This window comes from Fusarium oxysporum, chromosome XII (genome assembly GCF_013085055.1).
Source record: "Fusarium oxysporum Fo47 chromosome XII, complete sequence".
Lineage (NCBI taxonomy): Eukaryota > Fungi > Ascomycota > Sordariomycetes > Hypocreales > Nectriaceae > Fusarium > Fusarium oxysporum.
The window spans coordinates 1,874,234-1,901,000 of record NC_072851.1 but is presented as its reverse complement, the minus strand read 5'-3'; the positions used below and the strand labels follow the sequence as shown (position 1 = coordinate 1,901,000).

Sequence of the window (26,767 nt, the reverse complement as noted above, 5' to 3'; positions counted from 1 at the left end):
AACTTTTAATACTCGACAGGTGCGTTACGGCCGGCTCCCTCGCCTTGATGCTGAATTACCGGGTCGACCTCACCATACTTGTCTACTAACTGGGCAGCCACCAACCACTCAAGCAGGTACTTTAAAGAGGCATGCCAAACCATAGCATGAGAATTAGCAATCCGAGGTTCCGATAAGCCTTCTTTTGGGACGTTATTGAGGCGGCGGTGGCAGTGCGTGCATGGGCCTGACAGCGGGACCATCCATGGCTGCCTGATTGGCACTCGATCGTCTCTTCCTTCGATGTACAGGTACGAGTTAGCCAAAAGGTCTTGTACAACAAAGAAGGGTCGCAACCTTGATCATGGTTTCTGAACACAAAGCGCCAGGGAGCATATGCAAGTTGGTGATGGCAATCACTCTATCTTTCCCGCTTGGGAATAGCATGAAACAAGAGAGACTATGGGCTGACGTATCAGGTACCCATTGGTGCTCCAGGAAAGATTCCTCTTCTCTCCTGCGTGTTGTTAACGTCCAATCACATTTCGCGACATGGTCTCCCCAATGTTGATTACGGGATCCTTCTGTGACTTAGTACTAATTTGCATGTGGCTTGCAGAAACCCGCATTCGCAGCTCAATAGCGTGCCAACCCAGTCCAGCTGAACTAACGCACCAACAGGAAAAGTCTGTAAGACACCAAGAGTCAGCCCGGGGTCCCCATCCCTTTTTTTACCTTTCACTGTCACCAACAAGCTTCTTGTGGCATTTCTCCCACCCTCAGAAAAGCATAAGAAGCGAGGTACAGAGGCGCCAGTCTAGGCTACAATTGTAGCCTGGATCATTGTCCACCACTGCCAAAGCCCTCTCTCTCGGCATCAATTCATGGAACACCTCACCCGCCCGAGGGCCGACTTGGTGCGAGTCATCGGCGACGACGTCGTAACACAAGATCATGCCCATTCCTTTAAGATTCGCTACCTATACGATGAGGATTTCGAATACGACGGTTCTCGATTCTTTGACTTTGCGGAGAAGTTCACTGACACTGGTGGTAAAGCCACTAGACTCGCGCCATATCTCCAGTCATGGCTTTTCTTCGGCCTGATGAAGGAGATATTCGGGCATATCTGCGGCATCGAATTCGACTGGCGTGACTTTATCCAGGCGGAGGAGGGCCGTGACTACGCCGTGGTAACTACCCTGAAGCTTGAAATGCTTATATATCTTTGGCTTGCTCGCGAGGCCGATGAACCAGCCGCCGAAAAGTTTGAGCGACTGGATCAGATTGTGCGTGTACTGGTGGCAGCCGACGGCATCGTGTCTGGTATGAGACACTTGCCTTACCCTATCACCGCCGAGACGAATCTGGACGATCCTGGGGCACCTGGATATCCTACCATGGCGGCGGTACTTCTCTCTATCAAAGTTCTCGGAATGACTCTTTGCGAAGCAATACCGACGGTGTACAGCAATTTCATTTCCATTACTGGCGCTGACAGCGAACCACTATTTCGCATTGACAAAGCAAGCACCCGTGAAAGACTCCTTAACAAGGTAGAGTTCCCAAGCTCCTACTATAGCGACCCAATTATCTCCCAGCTCCTGGAGAGGGCTGGCTACTGCCCATATCAAGTGGAAACCTGTGACAGGGAATACCTATCACAGGGTAACTTGGGTCTTCGCTGGTACCTCACTTTTCTCGATCGCCGAGGTATTCCTGGAGACCACTCAAAGTGTACGACGGAGAAGTGTGTCGGATATCAGGTGGACGAGTCAACGTACGAGACGAAGCACCTTTTTGACCGGGACTGCGACTGCGAACTTATCTCGCTTAGCCAAGGTTTCGAAGTTAACCTGGTTCTCTCCTGTGTCCGGCGAGGCGGTACTCCCTTGATCCGGGTCGACTGGCCCTTTGTTCGCATTTTTCAGATGGGCGTGGATGAAGGTCCCACGCCCCCATACGTCGCTATATCCCACGTTTGGTCTGAGGGGATGGGGAACCCAAGGGAGAATGCACTCCCCAGATGCCAGCTGAGCAACTTGCAGTACTCAGCAAGCAAGTCGTGCCCCGACATTGACAACGTTCACTTTTGGATTGACACCCTCTGCATACCTGTTGGCCACGAGGAGGAACGGAGGCAGGAAATCAAGAAAATGGCTAGCATCTACTCGGGCGCCGAGAAAGTCGTGGTTCTCGACAGGTCGCTTATGGAGACGTTCAGCAACACTCATCGCGAGGAGGTCCTAATACGAATCTGGAGGTCACCTTGGGCTTCTAGACTATGGACCCTGCAGGAGGGTCGCCTCTCAAAGTCTCTCTCCTTCTACTTTGCCGACAAATTCTACGAGTTGAAGCACGTCGGCCTAGAGATGGAAGTGTCCTGGCATAAAGCTATATACTATCAGACAGACATTCTTGCGTGGATGGACAGGTATGAGAAGCTACGAGATCCAACGTGCTATAGAATGATAGAGCTTGGCGCCAAATTCAAAGATCCTGCGAGTATAGAGGCTTGGGAGAAGATTCAAAAACTACCGTCTCTTCTGCTCGCAGGTGACCGTAGTCCGAAGAAGTATCTGCGAGCCCTACAAGGTTTATGGCAGACGTTAACCTTAGGACTGAGCCTGGATAAGCAAGTGAGTGAGTCAGAGACACCCATCGCTCATGCGGACGAGGCTCCGCCAAGTTCGTTCATCTCGAGGATCGACCAATACAACAAATCTCGCTTCTTCCGAGTCATGGCGAATTCCTCACTGCATTCATTTGGAAGTCTTCCTCCTTCGCATCGCTACAGCAATCATCTTACTCCAGCTGAGTTATTTCGGTTAATGTTTACCAGCCTTACAACACGAAACCTTACGCGGCTGGAGGACGAAGCAGTCTGTCTGGCAACCACTCTTGGCACGGATATCGACACCATTTTAAGAGAGAGCTCCCCCGAAGAGCGGATGCGCATACTTCTCACCTCCATCGGCACTCTGCCGTTAAGCATCCTGTTTATCCACAGCGAGAGACTGCGCGGCGATAATTGCAGATGGATTCCCCGAACACTGCTTCGCAGAGGCGCCCGAGCTGTTGAAGGTTCCTGCCAGTGCCAGCCGGATGGCCGACTGACGTACCAGGGCCCAGCACTCGTCAGCACGCGGTCATTCGCCGTAAATAAGACAGGGAGTTATTTCACCATTGAAGTTGCAAATGGCAGACGGTACTTTATCGGTATCCAACCCCAGCCTGGGCTTAAGATCGAAGACGGAGAGAAGAGGTATCTCATCATTCCTAGCAAGCCACCGCTAGCTAGGGATCATGTACCTCAAGAAATAGCTATCCTCAGTCTGTCGCCAGATCAAGGGGTACAGAGTTTACATTCAGAAAGGTTAGAAATCGAAACGCAATATGAGTTCACAGCATGGTTGTTTGACTTAGTCCTGCCAGGCTCTAAAGTTCTGGCTGCTGGCGGGCAAGCTGGCCAATATCATATCTGGCAACCTCCCAAGGAGCACTGGTGGCAACTGGATGCTGATGTAATTGACATCATCCCGTGCAATTTCCTCGCCGAGAATTACAAAGTGGTTATTGGGTGAGCCTTAGCAAGAGGACAGGGAACTGTATCAAGAGGAAATCGCAACACGGCCTCAGTCATCCTCAACTCGCCGTCTGATTTCTTGTTCACCATCTGGAGAAGTCTTGAGATGGTCTTAGGTACTCTATACTTAGAATGCTGAATTAGAGACTCTTCTCCTTGCGCAGAATCCTTTTTGCTTTTCTTTTGCTGTAAGCATACTTTTATTTGCGTTCATTTTATTTTTATTAGTCTTAGCCTTTATCTATGCCTTTCTGAAAAATATAAACCAGGGGCCTGTCGCGCTGTATGTACTTATCCTGGAAGTCCTTGCATATGAATTCTTAATAATCTAAAGGAAGCCCTAGTAGAAAACGCCGTAGATGTTTTCAACTTCTAAACAGAATCGAGTCTAGGACTAATACCTAAGCTAAGCATAAGGGCCAAATTAATCGTCTCGTTTACATTTAAAAAATTTATTCTACTTCTATTTAGCCCGTTCCTGAAACCATGACTCTGTTGTTTAGCAGGTTTCACGGCCACTGAAGGGATGGCAGCAGAGTTCTTTCTTCTCCGAGGAAAGAGAAAACAGTCCTGGCTTATGACCGTTCGCGGAAAATGGGCTGTTTCCCCGTCTGCAGCCATAAAAGCCCCTCAGCACAGACTGACCATACAGGGTTGATGGCGGGTAGCTGAGCACGCAGAAGCGCAAGGGCAGGACACACATACGTACTGCTAGTAAGTCTCTCAAAAGTGGCTCGGTGAGACACATGGTGGAGCGAGGTCAGTATGGCATAAAGGGGAAACGAACAGGCAATCATTGGTTGTTGTATGGTAGCGGGGTTAGGCGGTGTGAACAAATCCCGCATCTAGGCATTATCAGTTTCTCTCTTAAAAATTCAGGCGCTTTGTGAAGGCTATTGCTTTAATGAAGGAATTTAGAAACATTACATTATCTCTTTTTAAAAGAGAAGCTAGGCAAGGCAGGTAATAGATATCTTAGCTAGGCTCAGATATGAATGCAGCTAATGGGGAAGCATTGTCGGTCTCAAGTCTCGTTGATCCATCCTCAACGTCAAATCCACCTTACAAGGCTGACTGTATCAGTAGCCTATGTTTGAATCACAGCTGGAACAGTACTACGTGGACGCCTAGTAAGCTTTACGTAACAAGTCAGCCTGATGGCTGAGTGAGACATTGATATGTGGAAAGGACCACGCGTGATACAAGTGCCATAAACGCACTTTGTTCAGCTCTGCAAACATCGGCCTATAGGAATTAACGTGGCTTCAATATTCACTGTAAAAAAGAGCAGCGACCTATATAATGCTAAGAGCTATTGATAGAAGGCGAACCAAAGTGTCATAGGACCAGAGGCCCCCTTAGAGTGTCTCGGATTCTTGATACAGAGAGAACTATATATTCAAGAGGTTAGGTACTATGTTCTCATGCAACTATCAAGACTAGAGCGGCCTTTAATATTTTTCTCTATCACTCACCCATATTGATCCGTCTTGCAATAAATTTATTCTGCTAAATATGGACGGAAACTTGTGTTTGGACAACACAACGCAGGTCGGACCTCCAGAGATGGGCCTGTCGATTGCAGACTTCTATGAGTCCTGGGCAAAGAGTCAACCATGCGTGGAACTCTCCTCCTACATCAGACCCGATGACGCAGGATCGATCCTCCCTTGGCCGTACACCCTTGCCGGGTTTCTTGTCCACTTCCCCATCACACTTATAAGAGTCCATCGATGGGAGAGAGTCCAGGCCTTATCAATCATCGTAGCCATTATCACAGTATGGTTCTAACTCCAGGCATACACTAATAGCGTTCATCCCGAGTCAGTCCTTATGTGGATGCCGATATTCGTCGTGCTTGATATTGGGGCTATGATGTAGCTAGTGTTTTTGATTATCGAGGATAATCGTTTTCGGCCGCTGGTGCAGGCCTTACCTATGATTTTCAACAGAAAGAATCACCGAGAAGGCAGACCTGCAGCGGATGATCAGCAAGTAAATGAAAGTCCGGATCTTGTAGGTCGGGCTTGGATCACTTTCATCGCTGTGCTACTTGGGATCCTCCTAATCGCTATACAGATATCCGGCCTTGCAATGGCTGCCATCGGGTCTCAGAACAAGAAAGTTACGGCAGACTGGTGCAGCACTCAATTCACTAGGGCCCTTGCTGTAGAGTCTGGTTGTCAGCTCTACAACGTCACTGCTTCTTCAAGCCAAGGCATAGGCTGCATCACGCTCAAACATGGTTCACGGCGTCCATCATTATCATCTCTCTGTCACTTGTCTTCGAAGTATTCGACCTGGTGATCCTGTCGCTTGCCCGTGGTACGACACAATGGAAAGGCGCCAAGATGAAAAGACCCTGGTTCACGATGTTCTCTGGCAATATTATTCTGCTTATTCTGATCATAGTCTGAGTCTTTTAGTGCCAACACTTACCGAGGAAGATTAATCAGAGCATAACAGTGTTTAAGTACTAGAAGGTATTAGGATAGAATATTATATATATTGCTTGCCTTATGCCATATAGGGTATAAGGGGCTGTAATTAGATAGACTGATAGGTTTCTGCAAAGCTAGAGAGAAACTTACTCCCTAAAGTTATATTAAAGGCTATATAAGATAAAACTTAAAGATTATTATATTTTAAGGTTAATTTATTTATATCCTAATAATAGCTAGGACTTTATTTTAAGTTAAAAAAAGATATAATAAAAGGATCCTAGTATTTAATATACTAAGATAATTTATTAATTATTAAGTAGTATTATACTAATTAGCATCATTTTAATAGGTTATCTTTATAATAAGGATATAATTTTAATATTTAAGAACTTAGCTTATTGATTATCTCTTTTATCTTAACCTAATACTTTTTCTTTTTTTCTTTAATTATCATTATTACATGCTTATTATATCTTAAATAGCCACTTTGCATACTATTAGTCCTACTTTATTCCTTAACTTAAGGTTATTACTATTTACTACCTTTCCTAGTATTAACTTAATATCATCTCTATAACCACTTATAGCTGCTTTTTATAGCGCCATATCACCTATAATATCAGTGTTCCCAATACCATTCAGTCGAGGATAAAGGTTCTTGACAAGGAAGGCAATGCGTTCAAATTGACACTGCGGTAAGTCATTGGTGTGGGGGTTGCCAAGTCCATCTGACCATACGTGGGAAATGGCAACGTATCTGTCAACGGACTTGGCTGGTACCAAATGAATACCACTATTCAGATAAACGACAGGAACCTGGCCTCCATCAAGGATCTGGCAGAGCTTTGAGACATTTGTCTCAATTTGCGCACAAGTGCAATCGGCACGTGTATGCCTTGTTTTATATGTTTCGAGGTCTATTTCATGTGCTGAACATGAAAAGTCAGAACAGTTGGAGTGACTAGGCGGCAGGTCGCTATGCAGGCCAAAAGTTACCGGAGTATGATTTGAGTCTTCGCTAGCCATGGATGCAGGCATTGCCGTATTACGGGAATGGTGTTTGTAGTTGGGCGGTTCGAGCATACTTGCATAAAACAAGCCGTAACTCTGAAGAGTAAAGTAAATACGCATGGTATCGCTCGGGCACCACCCGTCAGCAATCATGCGCGTTTTCAGTGACTCTAAATTGACGCCGGGCCAACGTCGATGATTAGCAAACTAGTTGGGTGTCGTGCCTTGAATGACGTTAGTTAGATTAGTAAATCGGCTTGTCTTTAGGTATACAGTCTTGTATGATGTTTGCAAATACTCTCCAAACATAACAAGATACAAAAGGTCCGACTGGTCGAAAGGGGGAATTCCGTAGAGGTCCCACCAACTCAAAATATTACACATATGCCAAAGGTTCTTATTGACCCTTTTTGCATGCTTTGTTTGTGCCTTGACTGAAAGATACTGCTCGCGGTCGTACCATCTTTGCACGAGACCAGGGAGGTCTCGAGTTGAGATAACTTGCTGACCGAGTGCATTTTCCTTAGCGAGGTTGGACTCATGGATTCGAATTCGTAAGGTGTCTTCCAAAAGTCCCCAGAAGAACAAAATTTGAAAGAATCCCACAATCTCTTCCCGACTTTTTCCAGAGCTACCAGATTCATAGACATCTTTCTCTGCCCAGCCTTTGCGAGATGGGTATCCGATAAAGGACCCGCCATCGAATGTAAGCTCTTGGCCTAGAAATGCCATCTCATGTGGGTTGTGTGTCGGTCGTCTTGGTATAGAAAGGTGGTCCACTGGTGTACCCCCAGCTGGGACTAGAACGGCAGGGTAAGACATCATATCGCGTGGGTAGTGAATGTGAAGTATATGCTAGTAAACAGTGAGGGCGGTTGTTCAAATAGGTTGTAGGTAGGGTTAAGAGTGAAAAAAGAGTATTGGGATGTGATGCATCGGACTAGAAGAATATATATCCGTATTAATGCCTCAGGTTAATTTTAGAACGAATTTAAACCAAGAAGTAATTTATAAAACTAAAATCTGCTTTATTTATATTATAAAAGTTAAAAAATAGTAAATAACAATATTATGTAAGGAATATAAAAGCGTTTATATCTTGTTTTGGCCCCTTATAACACCTTATATGTGTAAAATGCATTACTGCCTTGCTGCCCTAGGTAAAGAATTAGCTCAAAATTGAAGGCAGAGCACTAGAAAATATTGGAATATACCTTTCAACATTGTAACCCAGGGTATTTGGTAGTTCCGATCCAAACGAAGCGTTAGAGTATATCAAACTAGGAAGTCCAAATGACTTGAAAGGGGTATAATCTATGCTCGGCGATGTTATCAATGCTCCTTTGGATTGCATATGACGACCTACATGGAAAGTATTGACCTTTCAGTACCTCAAGACTTTGATATTGGGTAGCTGGGAGAAGGAGTTGGAAAATCTTCCACCAGTTTTCCTCCTCGGACTCTGAGCATTCGAGATTGTCGAGCCTCACTTCGTCTTCAGAGCTCATAAGCCTGTCAGTGGAGGGCTGGTCCTTAGCCTCACAAGACTCCAGTTGCTCACGATGCCTGTTGGCTTCGCGCTTTGTTTCGAACGATCTCCAGCATCTATCACAGCAGTAGGACTTCATATGCCTACGATGTAGGTGTTGCCTGATGCATGTGTTACTACTTCAGCAGCAAAGAGCCCCGAGAGTACAATGCTCACTTAAGACCTTGTATTCCAGCACAACCCCCGTTTGGGTTACGAGACGTCGGGCTGAAACATGTCTGTGATGCCTCAAAGGCCTGGTAAGGGCAGGCGAATCGGAATTGGGTCCTCTTGCTCGTTTTTCTAGAAGGATTTCGAGGCGGACTCGGGTCTTGGCCGCCATTGTTATCCGAACCATCTGTATTCATGTCAGCACCAGATCAATTCACTGTTGAGTCCCTTGAAGATGAACAGAACTCTCCACCACCGTCTGGGGTTTGGTCTTTCTGAAAATAGACATCTTCGGATACATCCTCTGAGTTGTTTTCGTTGTCGCAGCATTCGCCTTCGAAATCAGTTTCGTTCTCTGAAGGCGTCATACTGTCCTGATCAAGGTGAGCAGAAGGAGAAGGTCTAGTGAATGAAAGAATGTCTATCTTAACTCGCGCAAAGCCCACCTGTCTCCTGTTCATAATCGAATCAGACTTCAGCATATCTTGACCATAGTCTTGCTGCTCTTGCTGCTCAGTTTCAGCTTGGTTGTTGGGTGTTGACGTTCGTTTGCAGCATCGATTTGTCAATGCTTCGACATCATGTAGTCCCCGATCTCTCTTCTCTTCCATACCGTCGTTACCATTTTCCTATACGGCTTGAGTATGACTTCCACAAGATTTTGTGGCTTCCTCTAGCTCGGCAACCCCCCTCAAGAAGGAATTAGTTCTTCGAGCTAGCGCAGCAGTTGCTTGTTGGAAGGTCCTGTCGCTTGCGCGTCCTTCAAGTTGTCTCGCTCTCCAGCTGAACCCTACACCTTTACCGCATGTTGTCTCCCCGTCAATAGAAGCCAGGAGCTGAAACTCATCATTGCCAGTTGCGTGGTTCTTGACGATAAAGATCTTTTCCTCCAGGTTGTCATTCGCCTTTGAACAGATATCCAAGCACTGTCGAACTGTCTCCCACTCTTTCCACAGGTCTGTCAGATCCTCAATTTCATCAGACGAGACTGGCATTTTCGAATTTGTCGCTAATCGATCAAGTAGGTCCCGCATATGTTCTCGTAGTGCCGTAGCTGCAGATTCCAAACTATCCATAGATTTCTGTAGACTCTTGTGGAACACTTTCTCGGCTTCAGATTTAGCGTCTCTGAGATAAGGGGCAGACTGGCTGCCAGGAATGCGTGCAAGCTCAAGCTGCCTGATGTGTTGCGATAGCTGAGCACAAATTCGAAGACAACGCTGCGTGCTTCGCCATTCTCCCTGTGCATAATTCGATTCTATCACTTCCGAATCACCTTTTGGTATAGTGCTCCCCAAAAGAGAATCAAGTCTTCCGTCAACACTTTGAAAGTGAGCTTAGAGATCACTAGTGGCACTTTGTATTAGTGCTTTGTAATCTTTTAAGCACTTAGAAGTAATAGAGGATGCGTGGCTAAACAGAAGTTCGTAAGAATGTCTTTCAAGGATATAATGTAAGTGAACTTACAGATTGATGTTTGTTACAACAATACTGAAAGTACACCTATACTCAAGGAACTGTTGCCTAAAACTGTCGATCCCCTTGCCCATGCACTTGAGCCTAGCCCAGTCACGCAGGCTTTTCCGGCTATAACCAAGTCTGGAATGCCATTTCAAAATACTCTGTTCAAATTCTTCGCAGGTCGTGCCACACCGTTCAAGAGGCATTTGGAGTGCCAGATAATCTACGTCCTTGACAGATGAACTCTTTGTTTCGGTTAGTTCTTGCAGGGCACTGCACAAACCCTCGAGCTCTTTTGAGAGCTCGCGCACCTGCTCAGGACGGGACCGAAAGCTTTTTACCGTATTGTGAAGTTTCCGGGCAGATTTGGAGGGGAATGCAGCCAATGTCAAGAAACTGGAAACAAGACCGATAACTTCTGCCATCGCGCCGGTATTTTGGTGAAGGTTTGCGACACAAGATACTTATAAAAAAAAAAGTATGGAAGCAAACGCAGGGAGCATATGAAACTTATGATGGCTTGAATGATCCAGTGGGCAAGCACCAATGAGGAATCTCACACAGAAAGTGTTTGTGTCTGAGGCGCAAGAACACAATTGTGTTCACCTGCAGACGGTGGGGATAACATAACTGGTCAGTACGGGTAACACTTCCACATGTAAGCTTATGCATGAGCCATCCAATCGGAGAAGACCATTTCAATCTAGACCTACGCCTAAGCACATGTTCCACGTCCTCTAGCCCGAGTTGTGCGAGATTCAATACTGATTGAACATCACAAAACACACAACAAAACTCAGTTGAGACATGAAAAGTGAGTGACGGACATTGCACCCATTCAATTTAGCGATTCCGATGCATTACCGGTCGGACTGCGAGCATTAAGCGCTGTGGCGGCTGAGTGGCTTGCAAGGCCCAACTAAGGTAGGAAGAGGTCTGGTGGGGACGATCAAGAATTTTCCTCAAGACTGTCATTATCGCACCTTAACAACCCAGGGTTCTACCAATCAAAGCTACTTCACTGAGCCCACACAATACCTTAATTGGAGGGCTTACAAAGCCCTCTAAACAACCACTGCTAGTTGCAAAGTATTCCTTGTTAGGGCAAGCTGCGCGTCAGCCTCCTGATCCCCACGCGGGGTTTTCCTCCTGTCACGCCTTGTGTCGCTATCCCTTGACTACCATAGGACATACTGTTTCGGAATTCTTACAACAATCTGACTACAGTCCCTAGTAGTATCCATTGGCTATTCTTTCTAGAAGCTTCTTATAGCAATCTAGCGACTGTCTCTAGTGGTATTTTTATAAATATAGCGCTCTCGATAAGAACCAGTTCGAAGTGGTGAAAGCTGATGCTGAAAAAGAAAACTTTGAACCAAGACAGCATATATACCGCAAAATGACAGGAGAGACGAAACGAGAACCAGACCCAAAGAGTGACCCAAACGAGGAACCAGAAAAGCCGTGGTCTAAAATTGAAGTTAACCTCGACGCCGCCTGGAGCCACAATTATCCTCTTAGCACAGACAATGAGATGCTCCCTTATCGGTGTCATTATGATCTCCTCGGTCTCTTCCTCTCTCTGATGGGACCAGCTCAGCCCAACTCCGCCAGGTTCAACTTCTTTCTCCCCCTCACCACCGTTTATGCCCGTTGGTGCTTCCTTTGGAGCCGTCGCCTTCGTCCAATTCTGCATCCATTGGAGGGGTTTCGTCGGGGCGAAAGTTGTTCAACAATCCAATATCGACGTGGATGATTAAGTGCTTGTAATTATGGCATGGCGACCACATGTACTTATAGCCAACCTCATCGTGGGGGTCTCGCTTCGTTTTGCTTTCTATGTATATCTGCGTGGGTAAATACACCTCCCAAAAGTCCTCGTTGGCCAAAAATGATGGGTTAAGTGCAAGACCTTGCACCTTCTCCTGGCCCTCCTTGCGGTGCGCTCCACTATAAAACATGTTAGTGAATCGAGCAAAGGTGTAATTTGCAGTGCCTACTTACAGCATATGTATGAATGGGCAGGTTTCGCCACAGTTTCCGAACTTTGTCTTACTTGGCGATGTATTGAAGTTAATTTTATGATGTTGTTGCTTTTAATCAGTCCAGACTGAATTCTTGATGTCGTTCCAGTTCATGAGTAGGTCGAATTGACTCCTCTGAAGCCGTGTTTTCCAGTCACCGAATTGCTTCGGCGCGAAGTTCTGACAACCCATCGAAGCACAGAGGGAGAATTCGACTTTACTCTTCTGACCCGGACCCCATGTGCATTGGAAGATTGCCGGTGGGGGTCCATGACTTGGCTTTTCTATGAAGGCCGTGGCTTGTGCATCAGGCAACTTGTGTCTGTTTCTGGATCCTCCTATAGTGAAGGTCAGAGCCGAAGGGGAACGGCGCTTTGTAGATGCTAGCTTAGTTAACAGTTTCTGGTTTCGAGAGCGGAGTTTGATTAAGGCCTTGTATTTAAGACCATGGCAATTTGCTATTTTCCTTATGAAATACTCAAAGAATGATCTGCTATAGTAATGATTGAATGAGATCATGACTAGGCAGCTTTCTTAGGTGAGATCTCAAAATTAGCGATGATCGGATCATGCTCGTGATCAAACTTGTAATAAGCAAACGTGTAGAATGAAAACCTCCTATTCCCACCAAAAGTATTCAGCTGAGCGAGCGTCAGCATGAAGCTTATCTCATGAATGTCCTGCATTCTGATCCATCCCTTGTGACTTCACAGAATAAGCCGCAACAACAAACACTTTCTCTCCGTAACAGGCATGGTAGTAAAGACACTAGAACATTGAAGCGAAGGTTGCTCAGCATCCGAGCACCAGGACCTGCGTAGGTTTCCGTGATGCAGTTATTGTCAGCTGACGTGCCGAGCTCAATGGCTATGTCGAACTCTGTGAGCTGATAACTACTATATTTGTTATGTGACATGAAAACGGAGAAAACGATGTCCCGGGGCAGGCAGTCTTTGTCTTGGATGATGACGTCTTGCTGGAGAGATGATTCGTTGCACGTGTAAACAGGTGGGCGATCGATGCTTTCCTGATGATTTTCCTCCATGCTGTTGTGGTGGTCATGTTTGGCCAATCTGTCAAATTGGGTATATACGCCGTTGCTCTGGTTGACATTCCCAATGCCAAGTCTCCTCTCAAATTTGCTCATGTTGAGCTTGGCATCGGTGTTGCGGTTGACTTTGACTACGGAACTATGAGAGTGGAAGGTCAACTGTCGCCCAAGTCGCTCATTTTGGACCCCAACTGCCATCTCACGGGAGGGTTCGCGTTATTTTATTGGTTTGACGCTACGCATGCAGACAAGTCTCTCGTTAGCAACTTCGTCTTCACTCTCGGCGGTTATCATCAAGCCTTCAGAGTCCCAGACAGTTAGCCAAATTCACCGCGTTTAGGCATCAGTTGGTCTCTCGGAAGCCATCTCAGCCTATCTGGCGAGGCGTACTTCGCGATAACGCCCAAAGTTTGTATGGGCGGTGGAAGACTGCACACAGCTTTTAGTGCTGGCCCTATCGAAGCTTGGTTTGACGCTTTTGCCAACTTTCTCATCAATTACAACCCTTTCCACTTCGCGTCTAGTGCAGGCATTTGTGTTGGCGTTCGCTTCAACATCGATGTCTTGTTTATTCACACGCATATCTCCGTTGAGGTCGGAGCGGATTTATTTATGTGGGGACCACCGCTTGCTGGACGTGTGCATGTCGATATTAAGGTAGCCAAGTTTGACATCAACTTTGGTGCGGATAAGGGGGACGAGAAGGAGGCAAATATCGAGGAATTCTACCATCTCGTTCTACAGGCAAGCAGTCAACAGTCAAACAGCCGGGCGGCAGAAGAGGACCGCGCCCTGATCGCTGAGGGCGAAGAAGATATTTTACCTGGTGATCTCGATCAAGGACACACGTTCCTTGCCACTTCAGGACTTCTGAACAATAGTTCTTCTACTGATCGAGTCCAGAATGCTGATTGGGTCGTTCGCGAAAGATCTTTCTCGTTCGTCGTTGGATGTAAGATGGCAGTTCAAGATGCCCAGTTGGTCGACGAGAACGGCAAAGTAGTCAACTAAGTCTCTTCGAAAGGTCCTCCCATCTACCCTCGGCCAATGCACTTCAAGTAGGCCATGACCAAGTCAGAGATGAAGATTGAGATCGTTCAAGATGGTGTCGCCCATGCGAAATGGGGCATGACACAAGAGTACAAACAAGTGCCAACGGGTCTCTGGGCCAAGTGCAAGTCCAGCGAGCCAGTATTCACTGACGATTTGCTGACGAGATGGAACAGATGATGAAAGTCAGGATCCCACCAAGAGCAGTCAAAGGAACAATATCGACGATTTGCTCGACAATAACTCCGCTAGCTTGAAGCTTATGATGGGTGTTCTCATGGAGGGCCCACCAGCTATCATGTCTGAGGATACTCTCAAAGCCTTCAACATCCTTGCGCAAGGTGAGAGAGTCTTCAAAGCGAAGAAACCTTTTCCCGAGACGGAGTCACCCAAAGATGACTGGAATCCCGGTAAGACCAAGGATGGTGCCGAACAGTGGAATGATGTGCATAACAAGTGGTCTTCGCCAGAGTGGAATGAGGGTCGTGGTGACGTGCAACAGACTTTTGTCGATTCTTGGTCTGAGAATTTTGGGTGGGGAAAGGCATTGTCAGAAGTGGCTAAGCTCCCTAAGCTTCTGGGAGAGAGGTTCGCTGATTTATATGTCGAGGCCCCACTGATCACCATCTAGTTAAGTATGCTGTTTACGTTCGACTTGGGTACGATTTGGTCAGAATGTTGAAGCAGGAAGATGAGATCAGACAGAGTCAAAACACAGTCATTACCATATCAATACTATTTTTGCCTCTTTGGGTCTTACAAGATGGGCCAATGAGGATTTTGCCGAAGCGAGTTCACTAGCAAGGATGTCCCAGCACGGTTTTTACTCGATGAGATCATGAGCCAATGGTCTAGGGTATCAAGATAACCGGAGCTTTTGCACCGGAGCCATCGGACCGGACCTTTGGAACCACAACGAAGCGACTAGAGAAGATAAAGCAAGTTACAGAACGTTGGCGAATCCTAAAGTGGATCTAGCGTCATCATAAGATCACTGTTGGATGTGAATTGACAACTGTAATTGCTCCGGCCCGACAATGGTGTTTCGATCGATTGATGGAATAGCTGGCGTAGATAATGGTATATAAGCTTATGGGAAACCTTGTGCCGGTGTTTGGTCTTTTTAGTGGTATTGCTATCTAAATTCCCAGTGACGTAATAATGGCGAACCTTCAAACATATCTCCAAGAGCTTGAGAGAGACTTTACGGTTGATACCGCAAAGCTCAAGCATATCACCAACCACTTCATTGATGAGTTGGATAAAGGTAAGATAGGAAGTAGTCACATGGAAAACGCAAGCTAAGATCATTATAGGGCTGAGTGTAAAGGGTGGCAGCATCGTGAGTGTCGGATTGTGTCATCTAACGCTCACCAGCTAATCAGCAACAGCCAATGAACCCAACGTGGGTAATGCAACAACCAACCGGCAACGAAACAGGAAAGTACCTCGTGCTAGATCTCGGCGGCACAAACCTCAGAGTGTTCTCTGTCGAATTAACCGAACAAAAATCCGGGTTCAAAGTCAACCAAGTCACGCACAAACTTCCCAAAGAACTGAGAACAGGACCTGCTGAAAGGCTTTGGGATTTCGTCGCTGGACATCTCGAGGAATTCCTCAAAACAGCTGATTTTGAAGCTGGAACAAACACCGACTTGAGCTTCATCTTTTCGTTTCCTACAACGCAGCGAACTATTGACGAGGGCATTCTTCAGAGGTGGACGAAGGGCTTCGATGTTGCCGATTGTGAAGGTCGCGATGTAGCGGTATCGTTGAGACATTCCATCGCAAAGAGGGTTGGTATTATCATTCTACTACGGGGACCGAAAGCTAACATACCCACAGAAACTCCCTCTCAAGGTCCGAGTAGTAACAAACGACACAACCGCCACGATGATGGCCTCAGCATACATCAACTCCGAAACCGCTATCGGCTGCGTTTTCGGCACAGGCTGCAACGGCGCCTACTTCGAGAGATGTCAATCCATCCCCAAGCTCGACATGGAAGGTCTTCCCGCCGAAGCACTCATGGCGATTAATTGCGAATGGGGCGCTTTTGACAATGAGCATGTTGTTTTGCCGTTGACGTCTTTTGACTTCGCTATTGATGATGCATCACCGAGGAAGGGCCAGCAGGCGTTTGAGAAGATGGTGGCGGGGCTATATCTTGGGGAGTTGTTTCGGTTGATTATGCTTGATGTCAAGAGGAGGCATGAGACGTTTTGGGAGGGTCAGAGTGTGGAGAAGATGCAGGAGCCGTATTTTATGGATTCGTCGTTCTTGTCAGCGATCGAAGAGTATGTTAACAACCTCCCATTTATGAGATCTCCCACTAACCCGAGTTTAGGGACACGTCGAAAGACTTCAAGACATCGCATGATCTATCTGTCTCAAAGCTCGGAGTATCTCCAAACGTACAGGAGCTCGAGTTCATGAGAAAGGTTGCAACACTCATAACAACCCGCGCAGCGCGTCTCTCATCAACGGGTGTAGCAGCGATATGCATGAAGAGAAATCTCAAGACATGTCATGTTGGCGTTGAGGGATCTCTGTTTGAGAAGCATCCCCATTTCAAGAGAGAGTTGTCCAAAGCTCTGGGTGAGATTCTTGGTTGGGAGAAACTGTCGCCTACTGGCAAGGATGATGTTGAGTTCATGGTGTCGCCTGGAAGTGGTGTTGGTGCAGCTGTTATTGCATCCACTCTCACTAGAAGTAAGCATGAAGTTTGAGATGCGTTGAAAATTGGAGATTTATACGAAAATGAGTCTATAATCAGCATATATATTTAAGAAGCGAGTCTGAACAGATAAACAAGCAGCTAATTTGTTTGCCCTGTACAAGTGAACTACCTGGGTTTCGCAGGGGGCACTGGCCAACAAAATTGGCTAGAGACTTGATTGAGGGGTCTGTGGAAACTGAAGCACGTAGGCACTAAAAAGGAGTTATAGAGAAGTTGTGCACATTCTGAGAATCAATGATTGAATTACAGTATGGCATTATAATATCTAGTCATGATAGAACAAGTATCTTTATAAGAAAGATATATGTTATTTATGTTTGTCCTTCAAGGCCTAGAAGTGATGGTAGAAGCTCTAGGTTAGTCGCTATGCACCTGGATTCGGTCGGAAGAAAGATTCTCCACTGATTTCACAAATCAGGGAGCACGACGTAGAGCAACTCAGCACCCCACTTGATCAACTTCTTTTCACCCTTCACCAAGGAATATGTCCACCTTCGTTAAACCTACCTGCTGTCCGAGGCTCTTCTTTTATAAGCGACCTCAATTACATATTCTATTATGTGGCTTTCAACCTCGGTCTTTCAAGACATTTAGTCGCGGCGCCTCTTCCAACGCGTCGGGATTACTATTCTACAAAAGTGAACATGATGGAACAGTTAGTTATATCTAGCCCTGGTTAATTTACCAAGGCTATTCTTTATACTAATTATCTTAGGTTGTAGAGCATCGCTATGCAAGAGAAGATCTCTCGAAGATGCCACTAGGGTATGCATTTGTCCATTCCAAGAACCTAGCTATAGCACTACGGTGCCGCCATCTGGCGCAAGAGCAAGAGCAGGAGATATTTGCTTGTGTTAGTATAAAAATCCAACACACCCGGTGCACCCTCATGGCTAACTGCGAAAGTGCACAAAAGACAAGTTCCCACGGCTTTTTGGCCTCTACGTCCCATCAGATATCGCCGATTCTGCTACTTATATATTTCACGAGAGGAAAAAGGCTGAAGAGAGGAAATTACGACGCAGCCTGAGCATAGCGTTTCCTTATATGCCATTCAAGCACAAGATTCGGTTCTATACTAAACGACACGAACGCCTACAGCGATTGTTAAAGTCTTCAAGAAAGAATGAGAACTCATTGGAGCTGAAGATCGAATTGTATATTTTCAAGTATATTAAAAAGAAGGAAGGCCAGCTTAGCCGCAAAGAAATAAAATCAGTGATGGGATCATGGAGGGATGGCAGCAAAATGCCGAAAATTTAGGTTATTCAATGTTGAGTAGACTTGCTCGATTTCAAACTTGACTACTTGACCTAAACTGAATTTTCCATTGTCGAATTCCTCAATGGATCAGAGCTTGGTTAAATACCCGATTGCGCACTTTATAATATATACGATCTCATCGGCTTGCTTCCATAGATCATTGTGATCACCGCTAGCTTTCATCTCAACAAGCTCAAGCGCTGACGTCTTTCTGAGGTGATCCTTCATAAGTTCAGTCTGTGCATAAGGGACAAGACCGTCTCCCTTGCTCTGGGCGATAACGACGACCTTGCCTTCAGACCACTCTGTGCTCCAGTCTGCAACACTGGTAGGGCAGACAGCCTTCCAGACCGCCTCATCATCACCGAATGCATTTTTTGTGAAGTCGGTATACAGTTGTTGGAGTTGTTTATGAGATTCTGGCGGGTTGTTGATAAAGGCAGCGAGATCATATAGTCCGTTAAGAGGAGCTATGACCCTTGGTTTCTTCACCTTTGGAACCGAAATTCCCTTTGCATTACCCAACCAGTGATTAGGATTCATTACTGTCTGGAAAGTCATGGTGGCACCGCAACTGTGACCTGACAGAACATAATCATGAGCTACTCCAAGATCATTTTGCAGAAATGAGATAGCCGTGAGTAGAGCGATTATGTGATCAGGATGCTTCGCTTGTCGGGCAAAATCAACAGGCCCCGAAGAACCACGAGGTGGTGCGGGGTGCGTAGTATGATTGGGATGGCTTGAAAGAGGATAATTGACAGATGCGACTCCTGCGATAGGTGTGTCTTTGTAGCTCAGGAGCTTGAGGGCAGTAGCTTCAAAGGACGACGAGTCTACAAGGGGGTCTCGCCATGCCCCACCGTGGATATAGATGACCCAAGGACCTTTGCCTTGAGGCAACACGTCTGCTGTCGGGAGTGAAGACCCTCCGAGAGATTTTGGTTGCCAAATGTCGAGAGTGTGTAGGTATGTTGCATCTTGTATGTATGGAACACGGCGCTTATGCAATGTATCACCAGAATTAATCCATGGAGTTGAGGACCAGAGCTGTGACGTCATTGTTTCAACCAAGGCCAATTTCAAGGCGTGAATATTGTTTCAAGTCTTGTTACCTTGACACAGAAACAGGGAGAAATAAACTAAAGCCCTTTGATGAGAATCAGCGAATTTAATAATCGAGGAGTTATAACAATACCCCGCTAACTTATTCATTGGCCTTTTGACGGCACGCGCTATCCGCACTGTTCGGATACGGATATGGAGACAGTGAACCGTTTCCGCACAGCCGACTCGCTCCGAAATCTGTCATGGGTAATTCGGAAACGGAATTATCTTTTCCGCCATCTCCAATCACCGCGATGAATCTCAGCAGTTCCCTTTACCAGATACAATGGTGCCTCTGTAATTCAATGCTCTTCCCAAAGGTCAAGAACAGAATGAATGGAAGCCATAGGGGAACAGGAAATTTACAGTGGATAAGGATGAACCTGGCATTCTTGACAAAATGTCTTCGAAAGATGTATCTGCCTACAAGGAATATGCCTTGGGTATCACCATGATTCCCTACGATCAAAACAGCTTTTAACCCCAATCATGGATACAGTACTACTGCTCATCACACACATGCTCTATTCCGTAAGCCCTTTCATGTCCCTAGCAGGGGTTAACTCACTAAAATCGCGTCACCTCGTGTTGTCTCACGATGACACGTCATCTTATTCTGGCATAGCGCGTTTCCATTTTTTCAGTCCCGAGAAAGCGATTCTAGCCCGATACCAAGACCGCCAAGGCCACCACCATGTCCTCAGCCAACCAGGATGAGCAAAGCGTCGAGGATAGACAAGCGCAAGTAAATGGTCTGGCAATATTACCTACAGAGCCGCAATGTTCTCCGACACCCAGAAGAGATTCTAGCGCTTGGTTTTCGCGCCTACATAGATGCAAGAAGACGTTGGTCAAATTCTTATCCTTTATCGGCCCAGGCTTCATAATCGCTGTCGCTTACAGTAGGTCTTGTTTATTATGTACCCCCCATCTTCATTGTATGGCCATGGCTTACAAAGGTTCTGCTAGTTGATCCTGGAAACTACTCAACAGACATCGCCGCTGGTGCATCTTACCGCTTCAAGTTGCTTTTCATTGTCCTGTTATCTAATCTCTTTGCAATCTTTCTCCAAAGTCTCGCTATCAAGCTCGGTACCGTCAGTGGGCTCAACCTAGCTGAGGCTTGTCGAGCATTTCTACCGAGATGGCTTAACATCATACTGTACATCTTTGCGGAAATCGCCATCATCGCGACCGATATCGCCGAGGTATGCCACCTTTGGAATACTCCTCTGGTCATTTTTGCTAAAACCAGGATCCCAGGTAATCGGCTTTGCAATCGCACTTAACCTTCTCTTCCCAAAAGTCCCTCTAGTCGCAGGATGCGCCATTTCCATCGCAGATGTCATGGTCATTCTACTCTTCTACAACCCTGATAAGTCTATGCGAGGTCTCAGAATATTCGAGTACTTTATTCTGTGCCTGGTTATGGGAGTGGTCATATGCTTCTGTATTCAGTTGTCGTTGATACAGAACACTTCAGTCGGGGAGGTGTTCAAAGGCTATTTGCCATCAAAGAGCATCGTTGAGCAACAAGGGTAAGTTCCTCCCAGCAGAGGTTGTGCAACAGAGGTATTCTGACCAGCTTAGGTTGTATCAGGCATGCGGTATTCTGGGCGCGACAGTCATGCCGCACAGCCTGTACCTAGGCTCAGGCATTGTTCAACCTCGACTACGCGAATACGATGTCAAGCGAGGACTCGTCCCTCGCCGCCCATCCCCAAGCAGTACATCCGGCAATCAGGTCTCCGAAAAGACCTATTATATCCCATCGCTCGAAGCTATCCAATCCTCACTCAAGACTTCCATAGCTGAGCTTGCCATCGCTCTCTTCACCTTTGCGCTCTTCGTCAACTCGGCTATCCTGATCGTTGCCGGTGCCTCTTTATACAAGAACCCAGACGCCGTTGACGCCGATATCTTCAGCATACACGATTTGCTCGCATCGTCAATCTCCCCCGCGGCGGGAATCTTGTTTGCACTGGCTCTGCTGTTATCTGGCATCACGGCGGGTATTGTCTGCACTATCGCCGGCCAGATGGTCAGCGAGGGTGCTCTCAACGTCAAGATGCGTCCTTGGTTACGACGATTGATGACAAGAAGCATTAGCATCACGCCGAGTATCATTATCGCTGGTGCAGTGGGTCGGTCTGGTCTGAACGCTGCCCTCAACGGCTCGCAGGTGGCCTTGAGTATCGTTCTTCCCTTTGTCACAGCACCTCTCATTTACTTCACGAGCAGGAATAAGTTCATGACTGTTAGATTCGGTCCTGCACGACTGCAAGTTGAAGGACAACCAACGTTGGTGACGGGACATAGGAATGAAGGGGATGATGTGAAAATGCGAAATGCATGGTATACTACTGCTATTGCAGTTGTGATATGGTTGATTATTGCCATTATGAACGTAGCTAATCTGGTGCTGCTGGGCGAGGGACAGTAGTGGAATCAAGGTAAATAACACCACAAGATAGAGCATCCCGCGTATAGACAGACATAAAATAGACTTACCAGGAAGTCGTGAAAAATAAGAGATTTTCAAATAGCGACAGGCTTTCCCCAAGACTTAGTCTTCGTATGGATAATGATTGCAATGACATTCCAAGGCTCATGATACTGTAGCAAGCAACTATGACACACCGTGCTCCCATTAAGATTATCTGATGCTGTCTGACGATTTCTTGATCCGTTCGCGAAGCAGTCAACGGTGATGGCGCAGTGGAATTCTTGTGGTTCATCGTCGCTGCCACTGGACTCTGTATATCTAACTCTTATTCAAGGAGCTAGCCCTTTCTAGTAACATGATCAATCACCCCTCTCGAACTATTTAAGCGTACGATATCTTATCCGGATATCAAGTATCCACGGCTTCCCCACGATCGTGTATCAAGATGATCTACATTGGGGTATTTGATTTCCAGGACCATGGTCTGGGGAAGATCTGGAATTCTGTTACCCGGATTGTTGAGGCATCAATTGCCTTGACAAGAACAGTCGCGCTTGTCAGCGAATCAGTGACATGGAATTTCTGATATATAAACTCACTATAATCTAGTGTCCTCTTGATAGAATCCATTTAACTTTATTCGATTGTTATCTTACTAATTGCTATCAACATGCTTCGTACGCGCTTTTCTTCTGCTCACCACTTTACCCTGGCCATCTTTGGATGTCAATACCATGCCGACACTCCAAGCACCGATAAGCTCGAGCTCATCGAAAAGTTCGACAATCTCATTAAAGATTCTAGTGTCCCTGTGGAGCGCCTAGAACAGAATAACATCCCCTCCAGAGTCTGGATGAGTTACTGGACCTCACCTCAGACCTTCAAGTCATGGTGGGAAAGCGACTCGACAAAAAGCTTTTGGGGATCACTTCCAGATGACGCTGGTTTCTGGAGGGAGTCGCTTTGTCTTCCTGCGACTAGATCTATGCATGAGTCAACAGGCAAGGATCCGGTAGGGTTTGGTCACTGCGGAGAACTTACGCCTCTTACTGAGAAGACTGGGTATTGGGGAGCATACCGTTCTCGTATGACGCCTGACTTTGAAGGTGACACCTTCAGTTCTCCTTCGAACACCTGGCAGCCCGCAAAGTCCATGACAGATAAGATCCGTGCTGGAAGAGTTCAGATCACCAAGTTCCCGAACAACCTCTGCATTGTTATTGAGGGACAAGACTACAGCGCTATGAAGGAAAAGGAGCGAGAGTACTGGGACGAAAATTTCGATAGCCTTACTAAGGAATGGGTCACCAAGGTTGTGACAGCAGGCATGGAGAAAGGAATGGTGTCAGCAAGGGCATGCCATGCCTTTGCAGGAGAGAAGTCACTTGGAGCAACAAACGGTACAACAACTAATGGCACACCAAATGGTGGCATATTTCCAGGCCTCGACTACATACGCCAAGCCCAGATTCTGTACTGGACCGATCTTTCCAAGATGGAGCACATGGGCCGATGGGACAAAGGCCACGTCAAGCTGCGACGTAACTTCATGTCAGCATATGGGCCCGGCGGCGTAATGCAAGGCGGCAACATCCTCCTCTGGGTCGATCTCGGCATCATAAAAGGAGACGAGATTGATGCCGAGTATGTTGGGTGCTATGAAGGTACAGGGTTTCTCGCGTTTGACAAGAGCGCGATGTTCGCGAGCAGGAGTGTCACTGCGGCTGAGCTACCACCGATTTTCGATAAGCCCGTTGCGTGTCAGCCAATAGAATGGTAGATTTGTAGATCTTATGCACAGTGAGATTGATTATTATGGCGCCGAGACAAGTGTGATTGAACATAATTGGGTGACGGGACTTTCCGCTTATGTTCGGGACCCGAAGACCAGAGATCTAAACAGGCTGTGTAGAAAACATGGTGATCGTGGCTGCATGGAAAGGTGTGGAAGGGTTGTTGATATGCAAGTTCGGTATCTTTTTATCACACGGTGGATAAGACTCTGACACCAGATTGTCAGCGACATTATCTTTCAGAAGTATAACGAGGAGTGAAGATACTAGGTTGTTGAAAAGGTATATATGGCTATGGGAGACTTGGCACGAAAAAAGAATCTATCGGACTGCTCTATGATTGAATTGCCCCTTGTACCATATCTTAGAAATTACCTAGTATCCTACGATTAGTCTTTGAAAATGGGTTCGACAAAACACTCAAACCTCTTACGGTTAGCACAGACTGTCCAGAAGGCCACCGAGACTATCGTGAAACACTTGCAGTACACCAAACAGCAAGAACCGTCCTTCGATCAAGACAGCAAGGCTATTCAGGGTGATACCGATACACATTCCGTCAGGATCCAGCTCAACGATGCAGCACAAGACCTCCTCCGTCTAGTCAACGGCCCAGCAAATGAATACCGCTCCTTCTTCATGTCGCACTATACTCTTGCAGCATACCAAGTTGCACTTCACTTCAAGATCTTCAGACATGTTCCTCTTGGCGGCAAGATCAGTATTGCCGACCTAGCTTCCAAAGCTGGCATCGACAAGGATCGCTGTCGCAGAGTGATCAAGCATCTTGCAACCCAACGCGTCTTTGAGGAAGTCGAGCCAGATATATTCACTCACACCGCAAGCTCTGCTCTCATCGCACGGGACAGCGACATGGAAGCTATTCTGTGGATGCAATTCGACGAAATGTTCAAAGCAGCCTCTGACTCTGCTAAATTCGTCCAAAATGATCTGAACGGATCTGCCGAGGCCGATTCGCCGTTTTGTACGCGTCATGGCAAGCCGCCGTATCAATTCTACGCCGAGAACCCTGAGAAGGGGCTCAACTTCGCAAAGGCTATGGCTGCGTTGACCCAAATGGATCGCTCAATCTCTGCACTTCGCGATGGATTCCAGTGGGGCAAGCTCGAGGCTCCTGGAAAGGTTGTCGATGTCGGTGGTGCAAGCGGACATGTTTCTATGGACCTGGCAGCCGTATTCCCCGATCTGACCTTTGTCGTTCAAGACGTTAGCATTGAAGCTCTCGATGATGGAAAAGCAAAGTTACCATCTGAGATTGCAGATCGAGTCTCTTTCATGCAACACGATTTCTTCAAGGATCAGCCCATCACCGATGCAAGCGCCTTTTTCATGCGTCAGTGCCTTCATAACTGGAGGGATGAAGACTGCATTAAGATCCTTCGAGCTCTTGTCCCCGCACTTGAAAAGTGCAAACCTGGAACTCCTCTTCTTATCAACGAGGAAGTCTTGCCAGAGCTGAATGAGGTTTCAAAGTATCAGGAACATTTATCGCGGCAGTGCGATATGTGTATGTTCGTGGTCGCTGGGTCGAAGGAACGAACTAGGGGCGATTTTGAAAATTTGCTCAAAGAAGCTGATTCTAGGTTCAGTGTTGTCAAGGTTCACAGGAATAGTACGAGTACAATGGGTCTCGTCGAGGCGTATCTTGGTCAATAGATCCACAACTTCGTTTACTAAACGAGGTTCACTATATACATGAATTAAGCTACAAGCATTAGAGTGTCAATCAGCGCCCAAATAAGGAAGGAGGCGCAGCGAGTATATGCAAAATCAAGGCCAACGTTACAGCCAAATACCCTTCTTGAAAACACCGACGGGATTTATGTTGTGTTTGATGAAATAGCCAGTATCAGGCTAATACAGCCACCGGGAAAGAACATATCCGCTGTATCATGGTCCCTGTATTCTTTGCCCTGGCATAAATACTACTGCCGACGGTTTTTCCCGCTGGATACAGATTTCGATACGGGATGCAATGTAACGCCGGGAATAAAAGTCAGGTTCTCAGTGAGGGGTAGGCCACAATTGAACGGTCAAGTCTACCTGTTCTGTACGTCAGTCGTTTGACTCTAGAGATATGCAGATTAATATGGCAAGTAACATCGAGATAATCACACTCAGATGATCTGATGGCAACTCATTCTAAGGTATAAAAGCTCTGACTTTGTCGTCTTACATGACTTGCTTCTGACCGTCTTCATCACTATCCAATAACCAAACACTTAAATCTACTCCAAGACTCTTTTTCAAAATGTAATTCAACATCAACACCATCCTCGCTATCTTCGCCATGGCCTCTGTCGCCGCAGCTCAGCAGCAGTGCATCGAGACTCCCGCCAACAACCAGTGCCCTGCATCGCATCCAAAGTTCTGCGCCGTTGCTAGTGGCACTGGTGTTATCCACACCGCTTGTTGCCAGTCCAATGTTCAGTGTTAAGGGACAAGACGTACTTGCCATGCCTCTTGTAAGTGACTTTCCCTGTACATTCCACTGGTACACTTCTGACAAAATCATGACATCCAGTGAGCCCCTGGACATAAAAGCGCTCGGACTATATGGTCTCATCTTGCGCTCCAGGAAGATAAGTGTTTGAGGGATTGTGGAAAGTCGTTTAGTAGTGTTTCCCTTAGGAGGTCAGATGCCCCGGCTTTATTAACATATTTCCCATCATCTACTCCAACGAGAGTCACAATGTACTATTTTCCCCATAGGTGTCTGTCCTAATGTATAACGTGCCTCATTCTGTGAACAGACTTGGGGCCTTGAGGCAGGGGCGACACTGAACTACTCAAAGGGCATCCTAAGCTCATATTATATTATCCTAAACTATCCTAAACTCTTCAAAGTTCTCCCAAAGTGATAAACTATATAATACCGTCGTGTTTTCCCTCAAGGTATGCCATCATCGTCGTCAACATTCGGCCAAGCTTTGTTCGCACTACAGCTCGCAAGCCTTTCTGTTCGCTGGTATATGTTGCTATATATGAATCACCACCTCGTAGAACCTGTTTTTGGGAGTAGTTGGATCGGCGATAGGAAGTTCCGTCCCGAGTACTTGATATGAGAGTGGCGTAAAGGCGCGGCGGCTCTT

At 46.5% G+C, this 26,767-nt stretch overlaps 9 protein-coding genes across 9 annotated transcripts; 6 read left to right on the top strand and 3 right to left on the bottom strand.

The window, feature by feature from the left end:
• Window positions 1-863: 863 nt before the first annotated feature.
• FOBCDRAFT_266165 (uncharacterized protein) lies at window positions 864-3,738 on the top strand (the record flags this gene model as incomplete). The annotated part of the gene is made up of 1 exon (XM_054707896.2): window positions 864-3,738. The coding sequence occupies one exon, from the start codon at window positions 864-866 to the stop codon at window positions 3,561-3,563; it is 2,700 nt and encodes an 899-aa protein (XP_054563871.1). The 3' UTR covers window positions 3,564-3,738.
• Window positions 3,739-6,603: 2,865 nt separating this feature from the next.
• Window positions 6,604-7,842, bottom strand: FOBCDRAFT_209641 (uncharacterized protein; the record flags this gene model as incomplete). The annotated part of the gene is made up of 2 exons (XM_054707895.2): window positions 6,604-7,116; window positions 7,294-7,842. 2 exons carry the CDS (start codon window positions 7,840-7,842, stop codon window positions 6,604-6,606), a joined length of 1,062 nt encoding a protein of 353 aa, XP_054563870.2.
• A 290-nt stretch (window positions 7,843-8,132) lies between these two features.
• FOBCDRAFT_209640 (uncharacterized protein) lies at window positions 8,133-10,605 on the bottom strand (the record flags this gene model as incomplete). Its single annotated transcript, XM_059609275.1, has 7 exons — window positions 8,133-8,176; window positions 8,387-8,625; window positions 8,726-8,906; window positions 8,973-9,093; window positions 9,166-9,323; window positions 9,516-10,042; window positions 10,187-10,605. The coding sequence occupies 7 exons, from the start codon at window positions 10,603-10,605 to the stop codon at window positions 8,133-8,135; spliced, it is 1,689 nt and encodes a 562-aa protein (XP_059468229.1).
• Window positions 10,606-11,579: 974 nt separating this feature from the next.
• Window positions 11,580-14,971, top strand: FOBCDRAFT_254729 (uncharacterized protein; the record flags this gene model as incomplete). Its single annotated transcript, XM_059611142.1, has 6 exons — window positions 11,580-11,728; window positions 11,776-11,892; window positions 13,213-13,571; window positions 13,695-14,254; window positions 14,318-14,446; window positions 14,496-14,971. 6 exons carry the CDS (start codon window positions 11,580-11,582, stop codon window positions 14,934-14,936), a joined length of 1,755 nt encoding a protein of 584 aa, XP_059468228.1. The 3' UTR covers window positions 14,937-14,971.
• A 346-nt stretch (window positions 14,972-15,317) lies between these two features.
• On the top strand, window positions 15,318-17,156 carry FOBCDRAFT_254728 (uncharacterized protein). Its single transcript, XM_031194035.3, has 5 exons — window positions 15,318-15,572; window positions 15,622-15,647; window positions 15,697-16,101; window positions 16,151-16,602; window positions 16,653-17,156. Exons 1-5 carry the CDS (start codon window positions 15,467-15,469, stop codon window positions 17,032-17,034), a joined length of 1,371 nt encoding a protein of 456 aa, XP_031030656.2. The 5' UTR covers window positions 15,318-15,466; the 3' UTR covers window positions 17,035-17,156.
• A 1,239-nt stretch (window positions 17,157-18,395) lies between these two features.
• On the bottom strand, window positions 18,396-19,430 carry FOBCDRAFT_287333 (Alpha/Beta hydrolase protein; the record flags this gene model as incomplete). The annotated part of the gene is made up of 1 exon (XM_031194034.3): window positions 18,396-19,430. The coding sequence occupies exon 1, from the start codon at window positions 19,368-19,370 to the stop codon at window positions 18,396-18,398; it is 975 nt and encodes a 324-aa protein (XP_031030655.2). The 5' UTR covers window positions 19,371-19,430.
• Window positions 19,431-20,678: 1,248 nt separating this feature from the next.
• On the top strand, window positions 20,679-21,858 carry FOBCDRAFT_150524 (NRAMP family; the record flags this gene model as incomplete). The annotated part of the gene is made up of 2 exons (XM_031194032.3): window positions 20,679-20,953; window positions 21,006-21,858. Coding segments are annotated over 2 exons (1,128 nt in total), but the record flags the coding sequence as incomplete, so codon positions are not given.
• A 673-nt stretch (window positions 21,859-22,531) lies between these two features.
• FOBCDRAFT_149772 (heme-containing dehydratase protein) lies at window positions 22,532-23,641 on the top strand (the record flags this gene model as incomplete). Its single annotated transcript, XM_031194031.2, has 1 exon — window positions 22,532-23,641. The coding sequence occupies one exon, from the start codon at window positions 22,532-22,534 to the stop codon at window positions 23,639-23,641; it is 1,110 nt and encodes a 369-aa protein (XP_031030652.2).
• A 415-nt stretch (window positions 23,642-24,056) lies between these two features.
• On the top strand, window positions 24,057-25,331 carry FOBCDRAFT_150052 (S-adenosyl-L-methionine-dependent methyltransferase; the record flags this gene model as incomplete). The annotated part of the gene is made up of 1 exon (XM_031194030.2): window positions 24,057-25,331. One exon carries the CDS (start codon window positions 24,057-24,059, stop codon window positions 25,329-25,331), a length of 1,275 nt encoding a protein of 424 aa, XP_031030651.2.
• Window positions 25,332-26,767: the final 1,436 nt, after the last annotated feature.